At 31.7% G+C, this 25,001-nt stretch overlaps 1 protein-coding gene and 4 non-coding genes across 5 annotated transcripts in view; 1 reads left to right on the forward strand and 4 right to left on the reverse strand.

Moving 5' to 3' along the window:
- DAT (Sodium-dependent dopamine transporter) overlaps positions 1 to 25,001 on the forward strand; it is a 92,591-nt gene that overhangs the window by 33,898 nt on the left and 33,692 nt on the right. The window contains exons 5-6 of the mRNA XM_043044543.3: positions 4,495 to 4,629; positions 6,470 to 6,573. Coding sequence (XP_042900477.2) covers positions 4,495 to 4,629; positions 6,470 to 6,573 — 239 coding nt within the window. The remainder of the gene's footprint in view (positions 1 to 4,494; positions 4,630 to 6,469; positions 6,574 to 25,001) is intronic.
- On the reverse strand, positions 8,434 to 8,504 carry TRNAG-GCC (transfer RNA glycine (anticodon GCC)). The gene has a single exon. It is a non-coding gene; the product is annotated as a tRNA-Gly (tRNA).
- On the reverse strand, positions 11,386 to 11,456 carry TRNAG-GCC (transfer RNA glycine (anticodon GCC)). The gene has a single exon. It is a non-coding gene; the product is annotated as a tRNA-Gly (tRNA).
- TRNAG-GCC (transfer RNA glycine (anticodon GCC)) lies at positions 15,688 to 15,758 on the reverse strand. Its single transcript has one exon. It is a non-coding gene; the product is annotated as a tRNA-Gly (tRNA).
- On the reverse strand, positions 21,553 to 21,623 carry TRNAG-GCC (transfer RNA glycine (anticodon GCC)). The gene has a single exon. It is a non-coding gene; the product is annotated as a tRNA-Gly (tRNA).

The raw sequence follows: 25,001 nt of genomic DNA on the forward strand, positions 1-25,001 counted from the left end.
GCATGATAACTTTTATTACGAATACTTCATTGGGGCATTGGATATAAGTTGTTTAACTCATTGGCGTATTTAAATAAATAAATAAATAGATAAATAAATGAATAATATTAAAATAAGAAAAAACTACTTTATTTCTTATCAGGGCTCGATCTAAAGAATTTAAATTATTAGTCAGTAAATGAGCCAAATATCAAAAGTATTCGCCAATTTTTAGAAGGTCTTCGTCAAATGCATTACAACAATTAAAAATGTAACAATCATTTCACAATCTATCTATATTATATAAAACTCTAATACGTACGTATGTATGTATGTATCAATAAAACCGATGATATTTCTTTTCTCGCGCTGGCAATAGTTTTCATTTTTAATTGATAGGCTTCGGCGCGCAAGAGCACGTAGTGAGCAAAATTAAGGTTTAGAATTGTTTCGGAGAAATTTGAATTGTTAACAATGACTTAAACAAAAAGTTTTATTTTAACTGATAAATACTATATTATAATTTTAACTTTTTCTATGACTATACTCATTTTCTTACTCTTTGTTTTTTATACATTTTATATTTTTGTGATAAAATAAAGAACTTATAGTTGTTCTGCTTCTGAACACTGATGAAAACGCAAAATGATGGGCATCATCAACAATCAAAAATATATACATTTATTTTACAAATTCCATATTAGGGTGGCTCCATTCAGAGAATTAAAAATACAAAATTATCTTCATCAAAGCCGATGCTTTACATCCGGCGTTCAGTGGCAGACTACTATTTCATATTGTTTTACAACACATGGCTTTAGCCCTCTGGTGGGAAAGACTTTAAAACAAAACTTACAACAGTTACTTTTCTCAACAACTGAAATTTAGAATAGTGTGATTAAGAAAAATATGTGAACTGTTTGCAATTTCAAATTAATATTGAAATGTACAGGTTTAGAATTTTCTACAGTGAAAAGTTTTCGGAACTTCAGTGTTCAAAAAAGTATACAAAAGCTAGACGTTAAGAACATATCCAATGAGCGAGTAAAGCGAGCATCGGATTGCGAAGCCATCCGAAATGAACTGCGAAAGCAGTTCCGGGGGTTGGCGAGCACCAGCGAGCAGGGGGCGAAACCTCCTAGTTATAATTTAATTTAACAATTTTTTATGATTCTTATTTTTCCATAGAAAACTATTTTACGGTATTTGTTTCAGTATTATGTTATTTGGAACCAATTTTTATTGGTAATTCGGCTCATCTACCGAAAATTACTGCAATTGAATAAAAGGTACTGATTTGTATAGAATAATTCATTATGACTAATTTCGAGGATCGAGTTAAATTTATATTTTTCTTTCCAGTGGAAAAAATAATTCGACATAGCACAATTTTATTTGCCAAATTTACGATTTTATCGCATTTGGCGAGGTGGCTATAATGCTTCGTACCTTGTCTTGCATGTATATATATATATATATATATATATATATATATATATATATATATATATATATATATATATATATATATATAGGGTTCTGTAGCAGTTTGCTCCTTAATGACATTATTAATGTCTTACTCCTTTTTCCATAGGTACTATTTGATTATTTAAGAATTATTGTAATATAGATTTTGTTATTCCTACCATGCAGGATGCGATGCAATGTTAACAATAAAAAGTAATTCAATAATTTCCGTTGTGCTAGTAGAATTATTTTTTAACTTTACGACTTAAACTGAAAGTAATTTTAACAGAAAATATGCAGTTGTTTTATGTGTAATCATTGTTCTTTAATTATTTTAATATTTTTAAAAGGTCTTTTTTTATACTCTACGCTTATGCTTCAGCAATGTTATGACCTGTTCTGTTGACATAAAATTAATTAATAAATCTTACGTCACTACTTCTCAGGCAAAAATTTCTGACAACTTTTAAATAGTAAACAAAATGAATGCAAATCGCCAAGTTCCAAATCTACCAAAACTTTTAAATTTAATGCATAGATTTCTTGAAGGAGTAATATTTTGTACTGTTAGAAAAAGTGTGTATCAATTTTTTTCATAAAATACTTTTAAACTAATAATCCAACCCATTATCCTTTCCCAAAAACAAACGTAGTAATTTTATTTTGATAATTTACTGTAACTACATTATAACCGTCGTTGAGCAGCTGACCCAATTTTTAGTTTAACAACTACTAATGTTTAACTCCCTAGCCTTGTAGTTTTGAACCCAAGCCAGAAGACAAAGGAATTCCTGGATCAAGTATTGGGAGAAATTTTGCCTTCCTGGAGGACTTTTTTTTTATAGAACTAACCCGTATTAGCGTTGCACGAAGCGAAAAACCACGAAAACTGCCCCCACCCCCTCCGGCTACCCTGAGGGCAAGGAGACTCTAATCCATGATCCGTCTACTACAGAGAATATTTTACGTCAGCACTGTGGTTGGTGCTAGCCGGATGGCCATCGACCAGCCATCGCTGGGATTCGAACTTTGTTTACCTCAGTGGAGGGTGAGCCAGAAGGGTTGTAAGGAGTATATTAAAGCATAACATATTTACAGAGTTGAATGAACAAATGAATGTGATAATTTATCAATGTATAGATGATCTGACCAAATTTCATATTAACATTACAGATTTGTCTTACGCTATTGATTATTTTCCAGTGACCAGAATTAAAGAAATATATTACTTTATGTAATACTAAGAAAACAAAATAAAAAAAATTGGTCAAGTTTGTACAACTGCAAAATTTAGTTCACAATAGCTTCCAGTACAGAACCAAAGTACTCTGAGATATACTTATGATAGATGTAAAGATGATCAGTACAAACGTTGTTAATAAAGTTTCTTATTTATGTAATTAATTAAAATTCGTCTAGCTAGTCTAGAATACTCCCCCAATACATATCTGGTACTCTGGGTATAAGCCGGGTCGTGCTTTGACCTTCAAAGGTAATAGAGGCGATCAGACCGCGTTCACTAGATTCATCAGTGGTCACATAAAGTGCATGAGGTATGAACAACAGCGAAAGATCTGTCCCACCTGCAACAAATGTTTCTCCAGGGCTGGAATAATAATAAGCGCTATGGAGCACTGATAAAGAAAATAGTCTTGATATAGAGGATTAAAGTTCAGATAACTATTAAAGTCAATATAGAGGATACTAGGCCGGGATAGCCTGGTCAGTGGGGTGCCGGACCCATGTCCAAGAGTTCGTGGGTTTGGTCCCCGCCGGTCGAAAAGACTCTCCGTGTAGTAAATGGTGACTGATGCACGTTAAATCTGTCGAGTCTCAAAGTCCTCCGTAAACCCATAACAATTCAATACCTCTGGGGGTACCGATCCAGGAGTTTCCTTGTCTTCTGGATTGGGTCAAAATTACAAGGCTACGGCGTTAAACATTAGTAGTCGCGAACCCAAAAATTGGGTCGGCTGTTCAACGGCGGTCATAAAATAAAATAGAATATAGAGGATAAAGTCAGTCAGTTTCCATCTTAATGGGAGTCGCTAGGACGCATACCAATTATGCTAAAACTGACCTTTTACGATGTACCTTTTCTCAGCATCTTAAGATATTGCTTCAGTTTTTTTTTCACAGAATATTTGTATATGCATGTTTACACTGTGATAATTGTTAATACATATCTTTGGAAGAAAATTTTTAAAAAAATTACGAACTGAGAACTTATATTTTTTTAAAAAATTTTATCACAAATCTATTATAACTCAAAATATAATCCTGTTAACGCTAAATCATTATCACAGCATATACAACTGATATAATCTCAAATATTCCCAAAAAAATTTCAAAGTGATATAAGTAGTTTCTTAGAAAAGGTACATCGAAAAAGGTTAGTTTTAGCATTATTGATATATGCCCTACCGATTTCCAAGTCGATGTGGTCTAAGTTTGTCTCAAAGGTAAAAATCAAGTTGGTGTCAGTGGCTTGCTTTAGATTCATGATGCTGTACTTAAATAGTTTATAAACGTTATTTATCCCAATTCGAACAATTGGGTATTAGCTAAAGTTTTCTCGGTACTCGGTACAATTCTGGATATAAACTGAACGAACTGTGTTAAGAAAGTTCCATCTGAAAACATTCTATTCGATAAAGTGTATCCTCAGATTTTGAAAGGATAGATGGAGTTTCTATCCTCCTGTCTATTCAAAACTTAAAAAAACCAATATTTGCTCAAATGTCCTTCCTCGAAAAATAATAATAAAAAAATAGGTATGAAATACATGAATAAATAAACAAAAGTCTTACTTTGGAAATTTCCTTTGCGATAAGAATGACTTATTTCGTCCAAAAATTTAGATGTTCATTAAAAACGAGCTATTTCCGCTTAGGAACGAAGTCAAATAAAAAATAATCACAGTTCTATAATTCAGGTTGTTGGCTATTAAATAAATAATATACTTTCAAAAATCATATTTAAAAAAAATTTTTTTTTTAGTTATTATAGACATTTTAAATAAAAAATGTATTACAATCTATGTTTCAGGTTGTTTGGTTCACAGCATTGTTTCCATATGTCGTTTTATTTGTTCTGTTAATTAGAGGTTGCACCTTACCTGGCGCAGTTGATGGAATCAGATTTTATTTGACTCCGAATTTCTCAGCTTTAGCAGATGCAAATGTAAGTAATTATGAACTGCGATTTAACTTTATTTTCTTATGTCTTGTTTTGTTTAAAACTTTATATGAATGTGTTAGAAGGGCTGCTCAAGAGATTTCTCAAGTTATACACCAATCCAGCGTTCACTAAAGAAAAAATTTTCATTCCATTTCTTTATAAATGTTTGAAAAGTAAATTTTAAAGCCTTTGTTAATTTCTGCTATTTTCTTAACACCGTTATTTCACACATGCGTATTAACATATTACATTATATTATATTAATATATACGTTAATTAAAGTAACGTTTCTAAAAAACTCAAACTTTAGGAATAAAATACATGAAATTAAAGTTTTTTTTGTCTTTTTTTGTTCTTATAATTAAATAAAAATTTGGGTAAATTCGGTCGAATAGTTCCGGAGATATTGAATTTAAAAAATACGACTTTTTCAAAATTTGATTTCTCAGAAACTATTCGGCCGATTTCGCTCATAAATTTTTCCCTTTATGCTTGCATTATTTGAAATGATGTGAAAAATTGTATAACTTATAATAATTTTTTTTTAATATTATTAAATAAAAATAATAAAAAAAATATATATACTAAAAGTTATATTTTTGCATTTAATTATCTCTGGATGGACGAATTTTACAATTGTGTGCAAAAATGCAACAATTGTGTGCAATTTTTTTTTAATTCACCTAAAAATTTCTCGAGACGTGGTGAAATATGTAAAAAGTAAAATTATTATTAAGGGATCCAAATTTTGGACCACTTTCCGGATCAAACTATTGGAACCATTTATCCCAGATTTCGGCTATCCCATGTATTTAGGAGGTCAGAAATTTGAATCCTTCGAAATAGCGGTATATTTATTCAGAGAAAGTACGATTTTGTGTCTGATTTCTTAACTCAAAATATCGTGGGCACTAATAAATTAGCATATTTGAGGTTACCCTCTCGAACTATCAAGATTGAGTTCTAGAACGTAAAGATCCGATCATTAGTTTAAAAGTTATTAAGGGTGGTCCATTTTTAATTTTGCGCACTGTACAATGTTTGGTTACGATTATTAATTTAAAATGTCTCTCATATTTAATGATAATATTTAAATAAAACAAAATTTTAACACAAATGAGATTCTAAAGCAAAATATAAAATTAATTTCATCTGTCAGCCAATGAGCTACAAGTAACAGCTTTGTAGCAACGTTTCTAAGCAAACATTCTTTACCGCTAGCGTAGACTTCATAATGAAAACTTTATGGTGTTCACATATTCTAGATAAGGAAAATGGAACAATTCTTTGTATATCGGAGAAGTGTAAACAAAAGACAATAATTGTAAGGAAAAGTGGCAAGCGTTGGAGGGAAAAGAGAAAATTTCATCCGAGGAATTAAACAATTTGAAAACTGTATGTACGGGAAAGACGCCCAGGTGGCTAAGTGGTAGCGCTTCACGCTCCCGTGCCACAGGTAACTAAACACTGGGGGTTCCGCGTTCGGCTGACCACCTGACCGAAACATCTGCTCCTGCACCCCACAGCCCAAGGTCAAGAAAACTGAGATGGACACAGTAGGCCTTGGCCCTCTTCGGGCTGTCGTGCCACTGAGTTTTGTAGTTTATATACGGGAAAACGAAAGATGTTCGATGAATTGAGGTTGGACTATATAAATATGGTGTCTAATTTAGTTTTTTGAGAATCAGCGGAATTCAGTTTTTAAACCCTTTATTTCTAAGCCTGGATATGCTAGTTTGTAATATCTACTATTGCGTGAAATCAAATCTTCACAGAATTAAATAGGCGGTGTGCGCTCTATTGACTATTTTGCAATATTTTAATTTAGTCTTTCTTTTTATAGGTGTGGGTGGATGCGGCAACACAAGTATTCTTTTCCCTCGGTCCTGGTTTCGGAGTACTTTTAGCCTATGCAAGCTACAACGAATTTCACAACAATGTGTACAGGTATGTGATTGGTTTAGCTCAGCTCTCAATGAGTTATTGTAAAAAAAAAAGTACTATTTATGCTGAAGTACAAGAATTTATTTATTAAAAAAGTTGCATTCGAATTTGAAACATGTCAACGTGAAGATATTTGCATTTCAAAGAATTTTTTAATAAAATAATTATTTTTTCTACGATTTATTTGATTAATTTTTAAATTTCATTAAATCATACGAGATTGTATTAAAACACATACAGTTAAACCTCCAGAAAAGACCACCTGTATTTGCGACAACTTTTGAGAGGCGGGGAATTTTTCCCACAGATTTTGTATTGAAGAAAACCTTTAAGCGAGACCATCAAATCCTCTAACAGCGACCAGGCAAACTTCTGCACCAAATGCGAAAAGGTCAAATAAGGAAACACAAAAAAATATCAAGACAAGGAAGGAATGCGCAGTAGACGTGCCGTCATACACGTTGTTTTTTTTTTTTAAAAAAAGAATATATATAATTATAGTCTAATTTCTCCAAGAGTTTCTATTGCATGTCATTTATTCCAATTTAAAATTTTTTATTTCAACAACTTATTTCTGACTAAAAACTTTTAATTTTCTAAAGATGAATTAATTTTACAGATTTTAGCAACTGATATAAATTCTTAAGCTTCCACGTTAGAACATATTTCAAATGGGTTTAATTTAGTAGCGAGCACGGTTTGCAATGCGAACCATATAAGATTATATAACGATCTCCTGAGCTTCAGTGAACAGAGGGCAGATTCTTCCAGTGATTTATATTTTGCGTTTGTACAGTTTATAGCCCTAACAATATTACATTTCATCCCATCAAGAACTGAAACTGTTATTTTAAATTGTTGGTTTAATAATAGCCATGAAGGTGATGAAATGAACATGAGTTGAACTAATCACAAAGAAACATAAATAATAAATGCGCATTTAAAAGATATTAAAGAATTTTACCTAATTTTCGCCTATTTTGCTTCTCAACTACTTGAAAGTGCAAGACATATGATCAATTAAATATTTATCTTGCTTTTTTACATTCTTTTAAAGCTGATGGAAAATTTCGGTGACAAGCTTTCTTTTTAAATAAAACAGAGAAAATAAATAGGGCAAGAACAATCGTATGTGTATATTAAATTTATACATTATGCAATGAAAATGCGCTTACTTAACCCTTATGTATGGTATGAAATAGCAGATACAGCTGTTGTAGTTGTAGAATTTGTTTAAGTTGCATTTATACTACTTCCTATAAAGCTTGCACTTCAAATATCTGTTAGGTATGTTGTGTTGTAGTCATTTCCAAGTTCAGGATACAAGTAAGAAATGTTTATTTCGTTGGCATGGTATTTAAACTAGATAACTCTATCATACCCACTTTCATCATCAAAGCGTAACCCCCCCCCCCCCGTCATGGAGCATCCGGAGAATACTGTAGACTCTAAGTGTGCGTACGTGACCTCTCTGCAAACGAAAAAGAGGATTCAAAAAGGTGGGCTTGGTGGCGATCCATGGCATCACCAGAAGGCTTCAAAGAATTTAGAGAAATCTTATCCCCACTTTCAAAAAAAATTAGTGTTTTTAAATATATGTTTCGTTTTATGCCTAAAGATGACTGTTTCTGACATTTATTGCAAGGTTTCACATACGGTTAAATTTTCTAGTTTCGACATTTTAGAGCTATAACTGAATGGCAGCATCAAATAATGTGTAATCCCAGACGTGAAATCGAAAAATATTGAGCAATATAATTTTATTGTTCCCCTTATAATATATCGTTAATATCTGTGGGATATTCATTGAAAATTACACTTTTGTTTTTAAATTATAAATAATTTAATATAAAAATAATTTGCTGCATCGGCCGGGAATCGAACCCGGGCCGCCCGCGTGGCAGGCGAGCATTCTACCACTGAACCACCGATGCTTATTTTCATAAAAAATTTCGTGTATTATATTGTCTCTGTTGAGAACACTAACCTAATTAAATAAACAAGTGAATCTTCACCTGCAGGCAAAGAACACTTCCTCCATTATTCAGATCTGATCTTCACCTTTGATCTCCAAATCAACGCATCTGACGTTAAGGATCAAGCATGGGATTTTAATTAACTTTATTGGAAGGAGAAATAAGATGATGAAAAATTATTCTCATTCGAATTATTTATTGAATTAATGCCTTTATATAAACAAAGTGCAGCAAAAGTTTTTTTTTATTCCCCCAAAGACTTCTTTATTCCCCCAAAGACTTCTTCATTCTTTTTTTTTTAAAGAGTGTGGAGTCAACAATTTACCCGCCAATAAAGTTAAAGCTTCAAATTAAATTCTTCCTTTTACTCATTTTTTTTCGCTTCTTGTTATGTTCTCAAGGGCGGCGCCAGTAGGGGGTCAGGAGGGGGGTGCAATTGCACCCCTGTCGGGAATGGCCAGCCCCCCCCCCCATCGGGTAAAATTTAGAGTCTCGTCGGGAAAATAGTCTGGTCACACTTTTTTCTAAATAATGTCAAAAAATGCCTAGTAAAAATTTTTGTAGTTAATTTTTTATTTATTTATTTTTAAGAATTAGTAACAAAAATTTATTGTAAATTCTATGTAATTGTAGTTTCACTGCACTACTTGTAACTTTGCCCATACATTGTTAAACTAGAGACCGGATGCGACTAGACATGGTTGAAATTGGGGACTTTTCGAAGCTCCTAAGAAATCTTTTCTCACACACATCCTCATTTTCTTGGAACAACACGCAGGTCCTCTTCTTTACAAATTCTTTTTTTATGTCATGTGTTTATCAATGGCTTATGGGATCACATAATTGCTTTTTGAAATTTTCAAGTAAAATGAAAGTATAAGAAAGAAAAAAAAATTCCAATTTTTTAAAAATTTTTTTTAAATACTTTTAAATGAGGAAAATCATTTACTTATTCGGATTCAAGGTTTATATTTTAATCAGTGCAATAAATATGCAGTCGGAAAGAAAGAAAAACAGTAACAAAATTTTTAAAATTTATTATTTTTTTTATCATTGTCTTAGTAGTAAAAATATTGTTTATTGATTCAGAAAAACAATTCAAAAGGAAATGTGATTGCAACTTTCCCTAGAAAGGAAGAATTCTATGGAGATAAAAATAATAATTATTGAATTATTTATTTATATAACAATTGATTTAAATTCTTAATCCTTAATGTTAGAACACATTTCAAACTGGGTTTAACTTAATAGTGAGTATGGTTTTCAAATCGAACCATATAAGATTGCTTAGTGATTTTCGGAGCTTCTTGGAACAGGGGACAGATTCCTCTAGTGATTTATATTTTAGGTTTGCCCATTATGTAGCCCTTACACTACTATATTTCATACCACTCAGAATTTAAACTGTCATTTTTAAATGATGGTATCAAAGAATATTCTACGTAACTTACTTCCGAATTAAGCATCTTATTTCTCTGTACTCAGTTAGCAGACCAGAGAACAGTAAGAGCAAGACATGCTGCTTCATCAATTGGATATTGATCTTGTTCTTTTTGGCATACTCATAGAAGTGATGTAAAATTTCGGTGACAAGCTTTCTTTTTGGATAATATCGTATTTACACTGGAAGTATAAAAAAAAATCTAACGTGTATGTTGAATTTATATACAGTGAAACCTCTTGGGAGCCACCACTCTTAGCCAAAGCGATCGTCAATGAAGGTTAGTCGTTCTTATGGTCTTATGAGTTACCTTCATTGATTTCAAATAATTATGGAAGGTACATTGATTTTTTGCAAACGATTTTAATTTTAGTTAGTGTTATTTTTTTTTCTGCGGAAATGCTACTTGTGTTGGCATCATGAAAACCGGATTGGTGAATAAAATTTAGCGTCAATAAAAATTATCCCAAATTATGTGTAAAAACAAATTTAGCAATTATGAACGATAGAACTATTGTAAAAACACAAACAATTATTATTATTATTAGTTGCTTAAAGTATGCGTTTAATTTTAGATCACAAAAGTTAGTTTATTTTAAAAAATGAGAGGTTTGTTTGTTTGTTTGAGATTAGAGAATTAAATTAGAGCCTCACACAAATATTTAGAATGCATTTTAATCTACTTATTTGTTTTGTTAGTATCTTTCGTTTCGATATTTTATTGTTCTGTAATTTAACCTTTTTCGCATTTGGTGTAGAGGTTTTGACTAATCGCTGGGAGAGGATTTAATGGTTTCCCCTAAAGGTTTTCTTCAACAAAAAGTCAATGGAAAAAAATTCAGAGCTTCCCAAAAGTGCTGCATTTTCTAATGAAACTGAACCCACGTATGTGGGTGGTATGAAACAGCAGCCACAATTATTGTAATTGTATAATTTGGTTAACAGTTTTTGAATTTGTACTATTTCCTTTAAATCTTGCTCTTTCGATACCTATTCGGTAACGTGAGTTGTAGAAATTTCTAAATATGGAATATAAATAAGAAATGCTTATTTCGTAGTTTTATTATTTAAACTAGATAACACTAAAATACCTGTTTTGATAAAAAATTAAAGCTTTTAAATAAATGTCTTGTTTTATGTGTAAAGTTTTCTATTTCAGATATCTATTGCTAGGTTTCACATACTGTTAAGTGCAAAATTATCAGATTTTAGCATTTCAAAGCTGGAACTGGGTATCCTCATCAAATAATGTACAATCACTAACTTGAAATCGAAAAATGTTGAGAAATATAGTTTTATTGTTTCACTCACAATATATCGTTGATATCTGTAGGATATTCATTGAAAATTGCACTTTTGTTTTTAAATTATAAAATAGTTTAATATAAAAAGTTTTTCTGCATCGGCCGGGAATCGAACCCGGGCCGCCCGCGTGGCAGGCGAGCATTCTACCACTGAACCACCGATGCTTGTTACGGTCGTAAACTACACGTATTATATAGTATATTTTAAGAACACTAACCTAAATAAATAAACAAGTGAATCTTCACCTGCGGGCAAAGAACACTTCCTCCATTATTCAGATCTGATATTCACCTTTGATCTCCAAATCAACGCATCTGACGTTAAGGATCAAGCATCTTTTAAAAACGGGATTTTAATAAACTTTTTTGGGGAAAGAAATAAGATTATAAAAAATTATTATCATTCTAATTATTTATTGAAATGATGTACTCGTATAAACAAAATACAGCGAAAGCTTTTTTAATTCCCCAAGGACTCATTCTTTCTTTTTTAAAGAATGTGAAACAATTTACCGGCCAATAAAGTAAATGCTTCAAATTAAATTCTTATTCTTCTACTTTTTTTTCACTTTTTGTTGTGTTCTTGTCATAGATTGCACGCTCATATAGACGGTTTGGTCACGAGAATTAAATGGTGAATAAAATATGGGTGATTATCTATTATATATAATTCTCTTACGTGGATCCCAAATTTTGGCTGTATTTCTTTTCCGCCGGTGGCAACATTTGCTTTGTTTAGTTTACGTTTTGAAAACACCAAAGCATTCTGCCTTTTCATGATGTGTTTCTGATCTAATAGATATAATTCTCTTGCGTGGCTCCCAAATTTTGGCTGAAGTACTTTGTACAACTAATTAAGATTACTACTCTTAAATGTTTACTTTATTTTCTTCATTCATAGAGAAAATAGTCGGCAAAGAATTCTGCTAGGTTAAAAAACATTTCGCTAAAAAAATAACGAATTCTAAAAGAAATAAAAATAAACAACTTAAAAAATAAAAATGCTGTTGCCGGCCATAGAATTTTTTGAAAGTTAACTTATCAACATAAATCAAAATGACATAGAAGCGCAACTAGATCAAAATTATGATACATGAGCGCTTGAAGTAACAAATCCTTCAATTCTATAAGTGTTGTATCGCCAAATGCCCAAATTAACAAATGAGTTTTTAAAGAAATTCTATAAACAGTTTTAAATAAACAACCTACTTCTACAACAGCTTCTTGAAGAACTTGGCTCATTGATTAAAAATATTGTTTTAACTTTACTTCTACTTTCATTATTGCTATGACCCTCTTTCATTACATTTTACAACTTCATGCTAAATTTGAGGACTTTAAGTTGTTTTGCGGTTGAATACTGACATTTAGAAATGTGTACACAAAAAAAATTATATTAAGAGGTTAAGAGCTGCCTCAGAAAATTTTGAATTGTTGACATTGAATTTAACAATGGAAACAATCGTTTTTGTGAAAAATTGAATTGTATTGTTGACATCAAAACTAAAAATACTGTGTTTCAACTTAACAATACTACCTTAATTTATACTTTAGAATTGTCTCGGAGAAATTTGAATTGTTAGCAATGACTTAAACAAAAAGTTTTATTTTAACTGACAAATATTATATTATAATTTTAACTTTTTCTATGACTATACTCCTTTTCTTACTCTTTTGTTTGTTTTTTATACATTTTATATTTTTGTGATAAAATAAAAGACTTATAGTTGTTCTGCTTCTGAACTCTGATGAAAACACAAAATGATGGGCTTCAACAATCAAAAATATATACATTTGTTTTACAAATTCCATATTATTAGGGTGGCGCCCTTCTGAGAATTAAAAATATAAAATTATCTTCATCAAAGCGGATGCTTTACATCCGGCGTTCAGTGGCAGACTACTATTTCATATTGTTTTACAACACATGGCTTTAGCCCTCTGGTGGGAAAGACTTTAAAACAATACTTACAACAGTTACTTTTCGCAACATCTGAAATTTAGAATAGTGTGATTAAGAAATATATGTGAACTGTTTGCAATTTCAAATTAATATTGAAATTTACAGGTTTAGAATTTTCTACAGTGAAAAGTTTTCGGAACTTCAGTATTCAAAAAAGTATACAAAAGCTAGACATTAAGAACGTATCCAATGAGCGAGCAAAGCGAGCATCGGATTGCGAAGCAATCCGAAATGAACTGCGAAAGCAGTTCCGGGGGTTGGAGAGCGCCAGCGAGCAGGGGGCGAAGCCTCCTAGTACTCATGAATTCAAATAAAAAAAGTTATCCCTATAGAAGCAATATTCTCTTTAGTAATTAAGAAATGAAATAGTTAATATCTTCGATGTCAGACTTATGGATGGTGTTTTGAGTAGAAATTTAAACAATAACAATCTCGAGCTGTATGCCAGCTCTAGTTCCGGTCAGAAAGTTTGCAACTGCTTACTACAGCTTATTCTGCAAGGCGATATTTTCAAATGGATAATTTTGTTTTCAATAAAAGAAGTAAATTAGATAATTTCTGAACTCAAATCTGCCGTATTTCAAAAGATATTAATGTTATTAAGTAATTCTGGTGAGTTTGAAGTGAAAATTTGTTTCAGTTACTCAGAGATATTGTTAAAAAAAAAGGGGACATGGTTGCTAGATTTCGAATATCGCGCTTTTTTGGCAGTCCTGATTTGGTCTCTTTCCATTAGTTTATTACTGTTTGCTCTTGTTGCAAGCTGTGCACCATCTTACGTTAGTGTTAGCACCTTTAGCATTGTAAACATAAATATTGTTAGCATTGTAAACACAAGTAATCAAATACCACATTTGCAAGAATCTCAAAACACAATGATTACGTTGTGAGCCAAATGGCTTTAAAATACACCGGAAACAGTAACCCGGAAGTATACTTGGTATTTAGCTTGCAGCTTTCCCTAGTGTACAAAACACCATCCATACGTTTGGAGAATTGAAAAAGAAATGTGATTGCCACTTTTCGAAAGGAAAAATTCTATTTAGATCACAATAATTATCATATAACCATTTATTTATACATTAATTGAACTACATTCTTAAGCCCTTACGTTAAAACACATTTCAAACGGGTTTAACTTAGCGAGCAAAGCGAGCATGATATTCTTATCAAAAATCATATAAGATTGCGTTGCAATCTCCGAAGTGTCAGTGAACAGGGGTCGGGCTTCCTCTAATGAGTTATATTTTGGGTTTGTACAGTTTATAGCCCTAACTCTATTATTTTTCATCAAATGCAGAATTGAAACTGCCATTTTAAATTGCTGATTTAGTAATAGCCGCAGAAATGAGGGCGTGAGCTGAACAAAGAAACATAAATAATAAATGTGCATTCAAAAAAGATCAAAGAATATTCTACCTAACTTACTTCCGAATTAATCATCTTATTTCTCTATACTCAGCTACCAGTTACCAAGACATGCTATATCATCAATTGAGATATTTATCTTGTTCTTTTTTGCATAACCAGAGAAGTGATTCAAAATTTTAAAGACAAGATTACTTTTTAAATATTATTTACACTCGTAATAAATGAGGCAAAAATAGCTTATGTGCATGCTAAATTTATGTATTTATTAATGAAAAGGCACATACTTAACCCATGTACATGGTATGAAACAGCAGCTACAACTATTATAATTGTATAATTTGGTTAACAGTTTTTGAAATTATACTACTTCCCTTAAATCTTGCGGTTCCAATACCTGTTAGGTAACGCAAGCTGTAGAGATTTCCAAATATGGAATATGAATAAGAAATGCGTATTTCGTGGATATGTTATTTAAACTAGATAACACTAAAATACCCATTTTAATAAAAATTAATACTTTTAAATAAATGTTTCCTTAAGATATTCCTATATAAGCTATTAAGATTTCCTATAGGGATGTCTATATCTGACATCTATTGTTAAGTTACACGTGCGTTTACGGGAAAAATTATCTGGTTTTAGCATTTCAAAGCTGTAACTAGACAACCACATCAAATAATGTATAATCACAGAATTGAAATCAAAAAATTTTGAGCAATATAAACTAGATTACTCTAAAATACGATAATACTCTTTGATAAAAATTAATACTCTTAAATGAATGTTTCGTTTTAACCTTAATGAAATGTCGATTTCTAACTATTACTTGCAAGGTTTTCCATACTGTAAAGTACCAAATTATCTGACTTTGCATAGCAAAGGTATAACTAAATAACCGCATCCAATAATGTATAAATCACAGTCTTGAAATCGAAAATAAGGTTGAGCAATATAATTTTACTATTCCACTCACTATATATAGCTAATATCTGTGAGATATTCATTGAAAATTACACTTTAGTTTTTAAATTATAAAATAATTTAATATAAAAAAGAATTTGCTGCATCGGCCGGGAATCGAACCCGGGCCGCCCGCGTGGCAGGCGAGCATTCTACCACTGAACCACCGATGCTTGTTTTCATTAAAAACTTCATGTATTATATTGTTTTTGTTGAGAACAGTAACCTAAATAAACAAGCGAGTGAATCTTCACCTGCGGGCAAAGAAGACTTTCTCTCGTTCATTCAGATGGTAGATCTGATCTTCACCTTTGATCTCTGATCTCCAAATCAACGCATCTGACATTAAGGATCAAGCATCTTTTAAAAATGGGATTTGAATAAACTTTATAGGAAGAAGAAATAAGACGATAAAAAATTATTATTCTTTTAATTATTTATTGAATCGACTCGTTTATACAAACAAAGTACAGCGAAAGTTTTTTCATTCCTCAAAGACTTCTTTATTCTTTATTTTTTAACGAGTGTGATACAATTTACCCGCCAATAAAGTGAAAACTTCGAATGAAATTCTCCGTTCTATTCATTTTTTTTCACTTCTTGTCATGGATGGCACACTCATATAGACATTTTGGACACGACAATTAAGTGGCGAATACAATATGGGCTATCAAACTCATGTATTTAAATACAAAAAGTTAGCCCTATCTCAGCAATTTTTCTCTTTAGCAACAGAGAATTGAAATAGTTACTATCTCCGATGTTGGACTTTTATCGACTAGAATACAATATATATCTGGGAATTAAGAAACCCATAATCTTTCGTAATTTATACTTTTGGAAAATTCAAAAGCAAACGGGATTGCAACTTTTCCTCGAAAGGAAAAATTCTTGGGAGATCAAAATAATTAGCATATAATTATTTATTTGTATAACAATTGATTTAAATTCTTAAGCCTTTATGTTAGAACGCATTTCAAATGGGTTTAACTTAGTAACGAGCATGGTTTGCAAAGCGAACCGTATAACCCAGAAAGCATGTAACCTTACGGCAACCTTGTGTCGGAATTTTCTCTTTATTGTCACGAAAATGTTTGTATTTAAAACCTTTTTTCAATAAAGTAAAAATATTGCAGTATCAAACCTTCCATCCTTAAAGGATTAAAAAATTTTTTAAAGCTTTTTGACAAAGTATTGTCACTTAGAATAAAATGGTCACTTAGATCCATAATGACGTTTTAGATGACGTCACACTAGCGATAGGATCGAATTGCATTGCCCAATTACAATTTCAAGAAAAGGTGGATTTTAAGGCCTGGTTTCTTAGGACAGGACGCCGTCAGCTGGAAATCAGCGCTAACCTCTGATTGGTCCATTTGTGAATTTGATAGTATACGTCATCGAACGCTCATCTTGAACTACAATTGCCATCCAACTCAACTGCAGTTGGATTACAACGTGACGTTAACCACAGAAGCAATGGCGGACAACATCCAACAGTACATTGAAATCAGCCAAGATTTTGATATTAAACATAGCTTCTTCATTAAACATAGCACTCTTCATTTAGCTCAGCTATAATGTGTTTTTTCTTGGACAAAGTCATTATTTGTTCTCTAAAACACTGGTCGACAATAACAAAATCAATACAAATTCAAAATAAATATTTGTTTACGTTATTAACGCATGCGCAATGAGAGATAATGTCTGCGTTGGACCGACTGCTCACGCTGAGCTAACAAAAAAGTATTTTTTTGGCGTCAGCTCTACGTCAACTTTCCCCTGACGCCCAGATAAGGAGCTAGTTCTAAGAAACCAGGCCTTGACAGTGGCGTAGCGAGCTTAACTCGCGCCCGGGGCACAATACCCTTTTAGCGCCCCCCCCCCCCATTCGAAAACCATATAATATTATATGTAAAATATACTCGCAAATTAATAAATAAATAAAGTAAAATAAATAAAGACATAGACTCTATCTAGGCTTTAAATTTGAGACAAATAATGTAGTTGAGAGAACAAGACTAGATTTTGAAATGCATATAATCATCTAGAATTAGTTCAAAAGATACCTATCATTTATATTACATATTTATAAAGAAATATTTTAAAAACACGCAGTTGTAAAACAATAAAAAAAGTAAATATTTATTATCTCTAAGGAGATACACATATTTAATAATCATATGATTATAATACATTAATAAAACTAATTACTATGTCTACATTTTCAGTGCTTTTGATGAAGCAAATGTATCAATAATATCATCAAAATTGATCATTTAAAATTTTTCTCTTTCCACACTTAAAAATGCTAGGTCACTTAGGCGATCTGTCAAAATTAATTTTAATTTGCTGAATGAACGTTCGCAGCTAGCAATTGATGCTGTGATAGTCAGGAGTATTTGAAGTGCCGCTCTCAGATTTGGAAAAACATCTTCTCCATTCGAGATTGATTGTAAAAGTAAGAAATTCTTATGGAGTTTTAGGTTCAATTTCTTTTCTACTGCGGAGTAACATTTTGCTGTCACATATTTTGATAAAAAGTTCAAATTGTGATCTTGACATTGAAATCTGTTTTATAAAATTCACCCAAATTTTCACAATTTTTTTTTCAAGGTCGTTATCAAAATATCCTTGTTTAATAAATTTTCACCATCTAGTAGAAATCCAAAGTTGAAATTAAGGTCACTTAATCGTGTATACATTTCTTGCCAATTCTCCAGGCACGTATTGTTGTATCCATATCCCATTTTTCACAAAGAGACTCCGCTTTTTCTATTGCTTCTTTACGGAGCTTGTCTCAAATTTCGGCTAGTTCAGTCGCTAATGATTCAAGATCATAGAACACTTCTCTAAAATTCATTCTAGCATCTTGTAATCTGAGCTGCACACGATCAATCCTTCTTAAGATTTCATACCAGAAATGAACTACAGTTATAAAACTAAAGGCAACAGACTTGCAACAGAATTGTAGCTTCACTTCTGTTGTCACTTGTAGTGGTAGTGTGCTCTGCTAATCTTTCTAATAGTTTTTTTATTTTCTCTAGCCCAGAGATGATAAGGCTAACCGCTTGTATTCCGGCGCTCCATCGCGTTTCAGATGTGTGACCTGCCATCACGGCAGCATTATCGTAACATTGTGATCTGCAGTTTGTTAATGAAATTTCATCGTAATTTAATTTCTTTAAAATTGTATTTTCGATCGAGGCTGCATCTTTAGCATGTATTTCAATAAAACTCAAAAAAGATTCTTTGATGGAAACTTTTTTATTGATAAAACCAGTATCTACATACCTAGCGACTTGGGACATTTGTTCTCGATGAGAGATATCAGAAGTTGAATCAAACAAAAGTCCATAATATTTATTTCTTTTGATATCGTTTATCAGTTAATTTCGAATTGTAGATGCCAGAAGATGAATGAATTCATTTTGAATCTGTGGTGGCAAATATGAGAACAACAAATTTTTCTGTTAGCAAATTTTTTCATACTCTATTCACTTAATAATAGAATCGTCGAGTAGATGTAGTAAGTAATCTTATTTGATTTATTACTTACCAAGAATGCCTTGAACTTGAAAGGTAGTAACATAGTGAAATATACAATATAATTTATGCTGACATTAAACTTATATATAACATTTAATATTTAATAACATTTCATTTTTATTCTAAGCAGAGCGCGATGACAAGGAAGCAAAACTGAAAAATACACCCCCAAAATAACTTAAAAGTTACTATTTCGGGTATTTCACTAATTTTTCGCTGACTTCCACAACCTGTCTCAAATGTTACGGATATGTACAGTCACGGAAAAAAGTATCCGGAAAGTAACAAATAATCTTTTTTTTTAAAAAACAGATAATTCTCAGGCACACAACAAATATGGCGTTGTTTGTGCCCTTTCTTAGAAATGACAAAACGTTGTATTTGTTGTGTGTCTGAGAAGTATCTATATTAAAAAATAGACGATCCTTTAGTTGTTATTTTCCGGACACTTTTTTTCCCGTGACTGTACATATAAGTACATTAGAGTGTTATGGTTATCGTTTTAAAATAACAAGCGTAAGCTACATTGTTTTTATACAAATAAAAATAAATAGATTTCTGAAAGAAAGAATGTTTGTACTTTGTACACTGCAAATATTTATTTTAACATATTATGAGATAATTTATGTAACCACACAGCATAGAAGGAAGTGCTGACAGACACAGGTCGAGTTAGACAGACACAGGTCTGCCAGTGGAAAAGACGTGCATTTTGTATTATGAATATATTATTACAGTTTGATTTAGACTATTAAAGTGACATTATGAATTAAATATTATGAATGATATTTATGAATTAAATATTATGAATAATATTTATGAATTAAATATTATGAATAATATTTATGAATTAACATTTATTATATCACACTGGCACTAATTTAAAATATATTTTCCAGAAATAAATCATAATAAAAAAAATTATCCAGCAATTTTTTGTTTTGCGGACCATTTGGCGCCCCTTTGTGAGTAGCGCCCGGGGCATGATGCCCCCCCTTGCCCATCCCTCGCTACGCCACTGGGCCTTGAGCTAACAAACCAGTATTTTGTTGGCATCAGCGGGACGTTGACGTCCCGCTGACGCTTAGATAAGGCGCTTGTCCTAAGAAACCAGACCTTTAGCTGAGCATACAAGACGTTGCAAAAAGATGCCTTATTACCTAGATTTAAAATTCTTTTCAACTTGAGACTACCTTTATGAAAGGATTTTTTTCACGCTTGAAAACCTTAAGTCAACCTCGACTTGAGGTTTTTGTATAGAAGGTTGTTTACCAAGGTTTTGGATGAGGGCAATGTGCGTAGAATAGAGTAGATTGTCACAGATCTCGTTTTAAGGTTAGAAGGTTTACACGTAAGCCGCATCACAAACCTTTTTAGGTTTACATTAAGAAGTTCTTGCTGAGTTAAAATGAACCTTATTTTTGTATCTGGGAAGATAGCATACCGATTTTCCGAGCTTCCGTGAACAGGGAGCGGATTCTTTTAGTGATTTATATTTTAGGTTTGTACAGTTTATAGCCCTTACACTGTTATATATCCTCCCACGCAGAATTTAAACTGTCATTTTTAAATACTCATTTAATAATATCCACAGAAATGAGGGCTTGAGTTGAATCAAGAAACGTAAATAATAAATGTGAACTCAACAGATATCACAGAATATTCTACCTAACTTATTTCCGAATTAAACATCCTATTTCTCTATACTCAGCTACCAATTACAAGTGAGAACGAGGCATGCAGTTTCATCAATTGAGATATTTATCTTGTTCTTTTTTGAATACCCATAGAAGTAATGCAAAATTTTAAAGACAGGATTTCTTTTTAAATAATATTTACACTCGAAATAAATAAGACAAAAAATTATTATGTGCATGCTAAATATATATATTTTCTAATGAAAATGCGCATACTTAACCCATCTATGTTGGTGGTATGAAGCAGCAGCTACGACATTGTAATTGTATAATTTGGTTAACAGTTTTTGAATTTGTACTACTTCCTTCCAATACCTATTAGGTAACTCAAGCTGTAGAGATTTGCAAATATGGAGTATAAATAAGAAATGCATATTTCGTCGATATAATATTTAAACTATAGATAATAATAACATACCCTTTTTGATAAAAATTAAAGCTTAAATGAATGTTTGATTTTATGTTTAAAAATTTCTATTTCTGAATTCTATAGATAGGTTTCACATACGGTTAAGTGCAAAATAATCTGGTTTTTGCATTTCAAAGCTGTAACTAGATACCCGCAGATAATGTATAATTACAGACTTGAAATCGAAAAGTGCTGAGCAATATCCTTTTATTGTTCCATTCACAATATATCGTTAATATCTGAAGGATATTCATTGAAGATTACACTTTAGTTTTTGAATTATAAAATATTTTAATATAAAAAAGAATTTGCTGCATCGGCCGGGAATCGAACCCGGGCCGCCCGCGTGGCAGGCGAGCATTCTACCACTGAACCACCGATGCTCGATTTTATAGTAAACTTCATGTATTATATTATCTCTATTGAGAATATTAACCTAAATGAACAGGTGAATCTCTTCCCCTGCAGGCAAAGAAGCCTTCCTCGATCATTCAAATGGCAGATCTGTTCTCACCTTTGATCTCTTGATGAACGTGTCTAACGTTAAAGATCAAGCATCGCTGCTTAAAAGGGATTTCAATAGACTTTAGTGGGGGAGGAAATACGATGATAAAAAATTTTTAAGAGGGTAAAAATATTTTACTGTTAAAAAAAGTGAAAGCTTGAAATGAAACTCTTTCATTTTTCCCCCCGCTTCATTATTTATTCTGCTTATGGCACACTCATACAAATATTTCAGACACGACAATTATACGGCGAATATAAAATAGGTAATTAAAAGTTATCGCTTGTTCGAAATTCAACTCTTGTATTTAAATACGAAAAGTTTACCCCCTGCTGAGTAATATTTTCTTTTCTTATTTTCGAGCCGTGGTATCTTAGGGAACAGAGCGCTCTCCTCTGAGTTGAACCGGATTCGAATCCAAATGATGGCGGGTCGATAAGAATTCCGCACCCGGCTCGCACCGACCACAGTGCTGACGTAATACATCCTTAGTGGTTGACGGTATTATGGGTTAGAGTACTATGCCGTGATAGTGGTATTCGGGGTTTTCCTCGTCATGTAATGCAAATACGGGTTAGTTCCATCTAAAAGTCATCTACAAAGGCAAATTTCTCCCAATTCAGGAGTTCCCTTGTCTTCTGGATGAGGTTCAAAATTACAAAGCTATGGAGTTGAACACGGGTAGTCGTAAATCCTAAATTGGATCGGCTGTTCAACGACTGTAATAAAATAAAATATTTTCTTTCGCAATACAGAAAGGTTAATATCTACGGTGTTGGTTTAAATTGGTGAGGGTACAAAATATACATTCGGTGATTACAAACCCACCATTTTTTGTAATTTACGCTTTTTGGAAACAGAAGGCAAATGTGGTAATATTTTTTTACTGCGAAAGGAAAAAAGTTCTATGGAGAACAAACTAACTATCGAGTAACTATTTAGTTATAATGAGTTATGCGATTTGTTTCACCAATCACGAAACCTTTCAATAAACATACGCGAAATTTCAGCTAGTTTCATTCAATTGTTTTTGGATAATTTGAATACAAAGTATGCGCGTCGCAATTTTTTTAAAGCGATTGCGACAACAGTAAAATTTTTTCTTTATCAATTCAGTTATCAATTCATATCTTTATCAAATTTCTTTATCAATCTTTAAAATCTTTTATGCAATCACAAATAATAGGCCGGGATAGCCTGGTCGGTAGGGCGCTGGGCCCATATCCAAGAGGTCGTGGGTTCGATCCTCGCCGGCCGAAGACTCCCCGTGTAGTAAATGGTGACTGATGCACGTTAAATCTGTCGAGTCTCAAAGTCCTCCATGTTCCCACAACAAATCAATACCTCTGGGGGTACTAATCCAGGAGTTTCCTTGTCTTCTGGATTGGGTCAAAATTACAAGGCTACGGAGTTGAACGTAAGTAGTCGTAAACTCATGAAATTGGGTCGGCTGTTCAACGACGGTTATAAAATAAAATAAAAATCACGAATAGTAATATCACGCTTTATACGTGATACTTGTTCAACATTAACTAAAAGTGTGAACAATATGCAGTGAGAATTATCATTAAGTCGCGTTATTAGTCTTTCCGTCATAAACATATAAAGCACCATTAAAAATGTCATTAAATGCGTTGTAAAAATGGCATTAAAGAGTTATATGTATGTCCAAATGCGATTCACGAAGATGAAAATCTTTAATTGCTTGGTCCTAAAATATCATTCAATAATTTTGCTTCCACTGACTTATTGCACTATTAATCTTGACTAAATTATTGATTTATATTTAATAAAACATTTTTAGGCAAATAACCAATTTGTAGTTCGTCAATATATATAAACGTCAAACTTTATTTTGTGTCATTTTATGTTAAAGATCATTATTCCTTATTATTCTTCAACATGAAATGATGAGAAAAGTAACTTAAAAAATATGGCATGAAGTGTAAATCTTTATTAAGAACCTTAAAACATTATAGTTTTAAGCTGATGATTCCTTATCTTTTTTTTAAAAAGAAGCTAACAAGTCTTCAGCACTAAATAATTAGAAAAATAACCTCAATGTATATCCTGTATTATAGATCCTGTATTAAGATACTTAATAAATTAAGTATCTTTAAATTATGTAATTTTTTGGCTGACGATTCGTTATCTTTATTTTTGAAGGGGTTCTATAGCATGAAATGATGTGCTTTCAAATGATGCTTGAAATGATGTGAAAGGGGTTCTACAGCATGAACTTAAATGTACAGCATGTATCTAAAATCCTTATTAAGAAACTTTAAACGATATAATTTTACGCTAAAGATTCGTGGTTTTTTTTCTTAAAAAGCTAATGAGTCTTTAGCACTAAATAGCTAGAAAAGTAACTTCAATGTTTATCTTGAGTTATAGATCATTGTCGAAATATCTTTACATTGTATTTTTTTTTTTTGTTGAAGATTCGTTATCTTTATTTTTCAAGGGGTTCTTCAGCATGAAATGATGCTTGAAATGATGTGAAAGGGGTTCTTCAGCATGAACTTAAATATAAAGCATGAATCTTAAATCTTTATTAAGAAACTTTAAACGATATAATTTTACGCTGAAGATTCGTTGCTTTTTTTAAAAAGCTAACGAGTCTTCAGCACTAAATGGTTAGAAAAGTAACTTCAATGTTTATCTTGAACTATATATCTTTATTAACACTGGAAGGACGGAAAATTAGTATATACCTATATTGCCCAAAAGCAGTCAAAATGACTGGATTGGGAATGTGTAAATAAATTTGTTTAAAATTAATTTTTAACATTTTTTATATTATTTACAGTTATATAACAAGTTATTAGTAAATATTAACAATAAAAAAATTATATATTGTGCAGAAAGTCACAAAATTCTAAGAAATTGTGTCATTTTATTATATATCATTGTTTTTCTAATTGAAATTAAAAGCAGTCAAAATGACTTCCTTAGGCAATCTAGTGTTAAGTATCTTCAAACTATACCATTTTATGCTAAAGATTCTTAATCTTTAAAACGGTAACGAATACTCATCAAAAAATTATGATAAAAATAATTTTGAATTAGGGATTGAATAAGTAAATATTATTAAATAACTTTTAGCTTTGTCATTTTATGCTGAATATATTTTTTTTAAAAATACAAATATTTAGAATGAAATAATAAGAAAAGATATGTCAATGTATATCATGAATTATAAATCTTTATTAAGTATCATTAAATTATATATTTTTATGCTGAAGAATCGTTACCA

The sequence above is a fragment of the Parasteatoda tepidariorum genome, chromosome 2 (assembly GCF_982258835.1).
Source record: "Parasteatoda tepidariorum strain Cologne lab strain chromosome 2, Ptep-v5.0, whole genome shotgun sequence".
Classification (NCBI taxonomy): domain Eukaryota; kingdom Metazoa; phylum Arthropoda; class Arachnida; order Araneae; family Theridiidae; genus Parasteatoda; species Parasteatoda tepidariorum.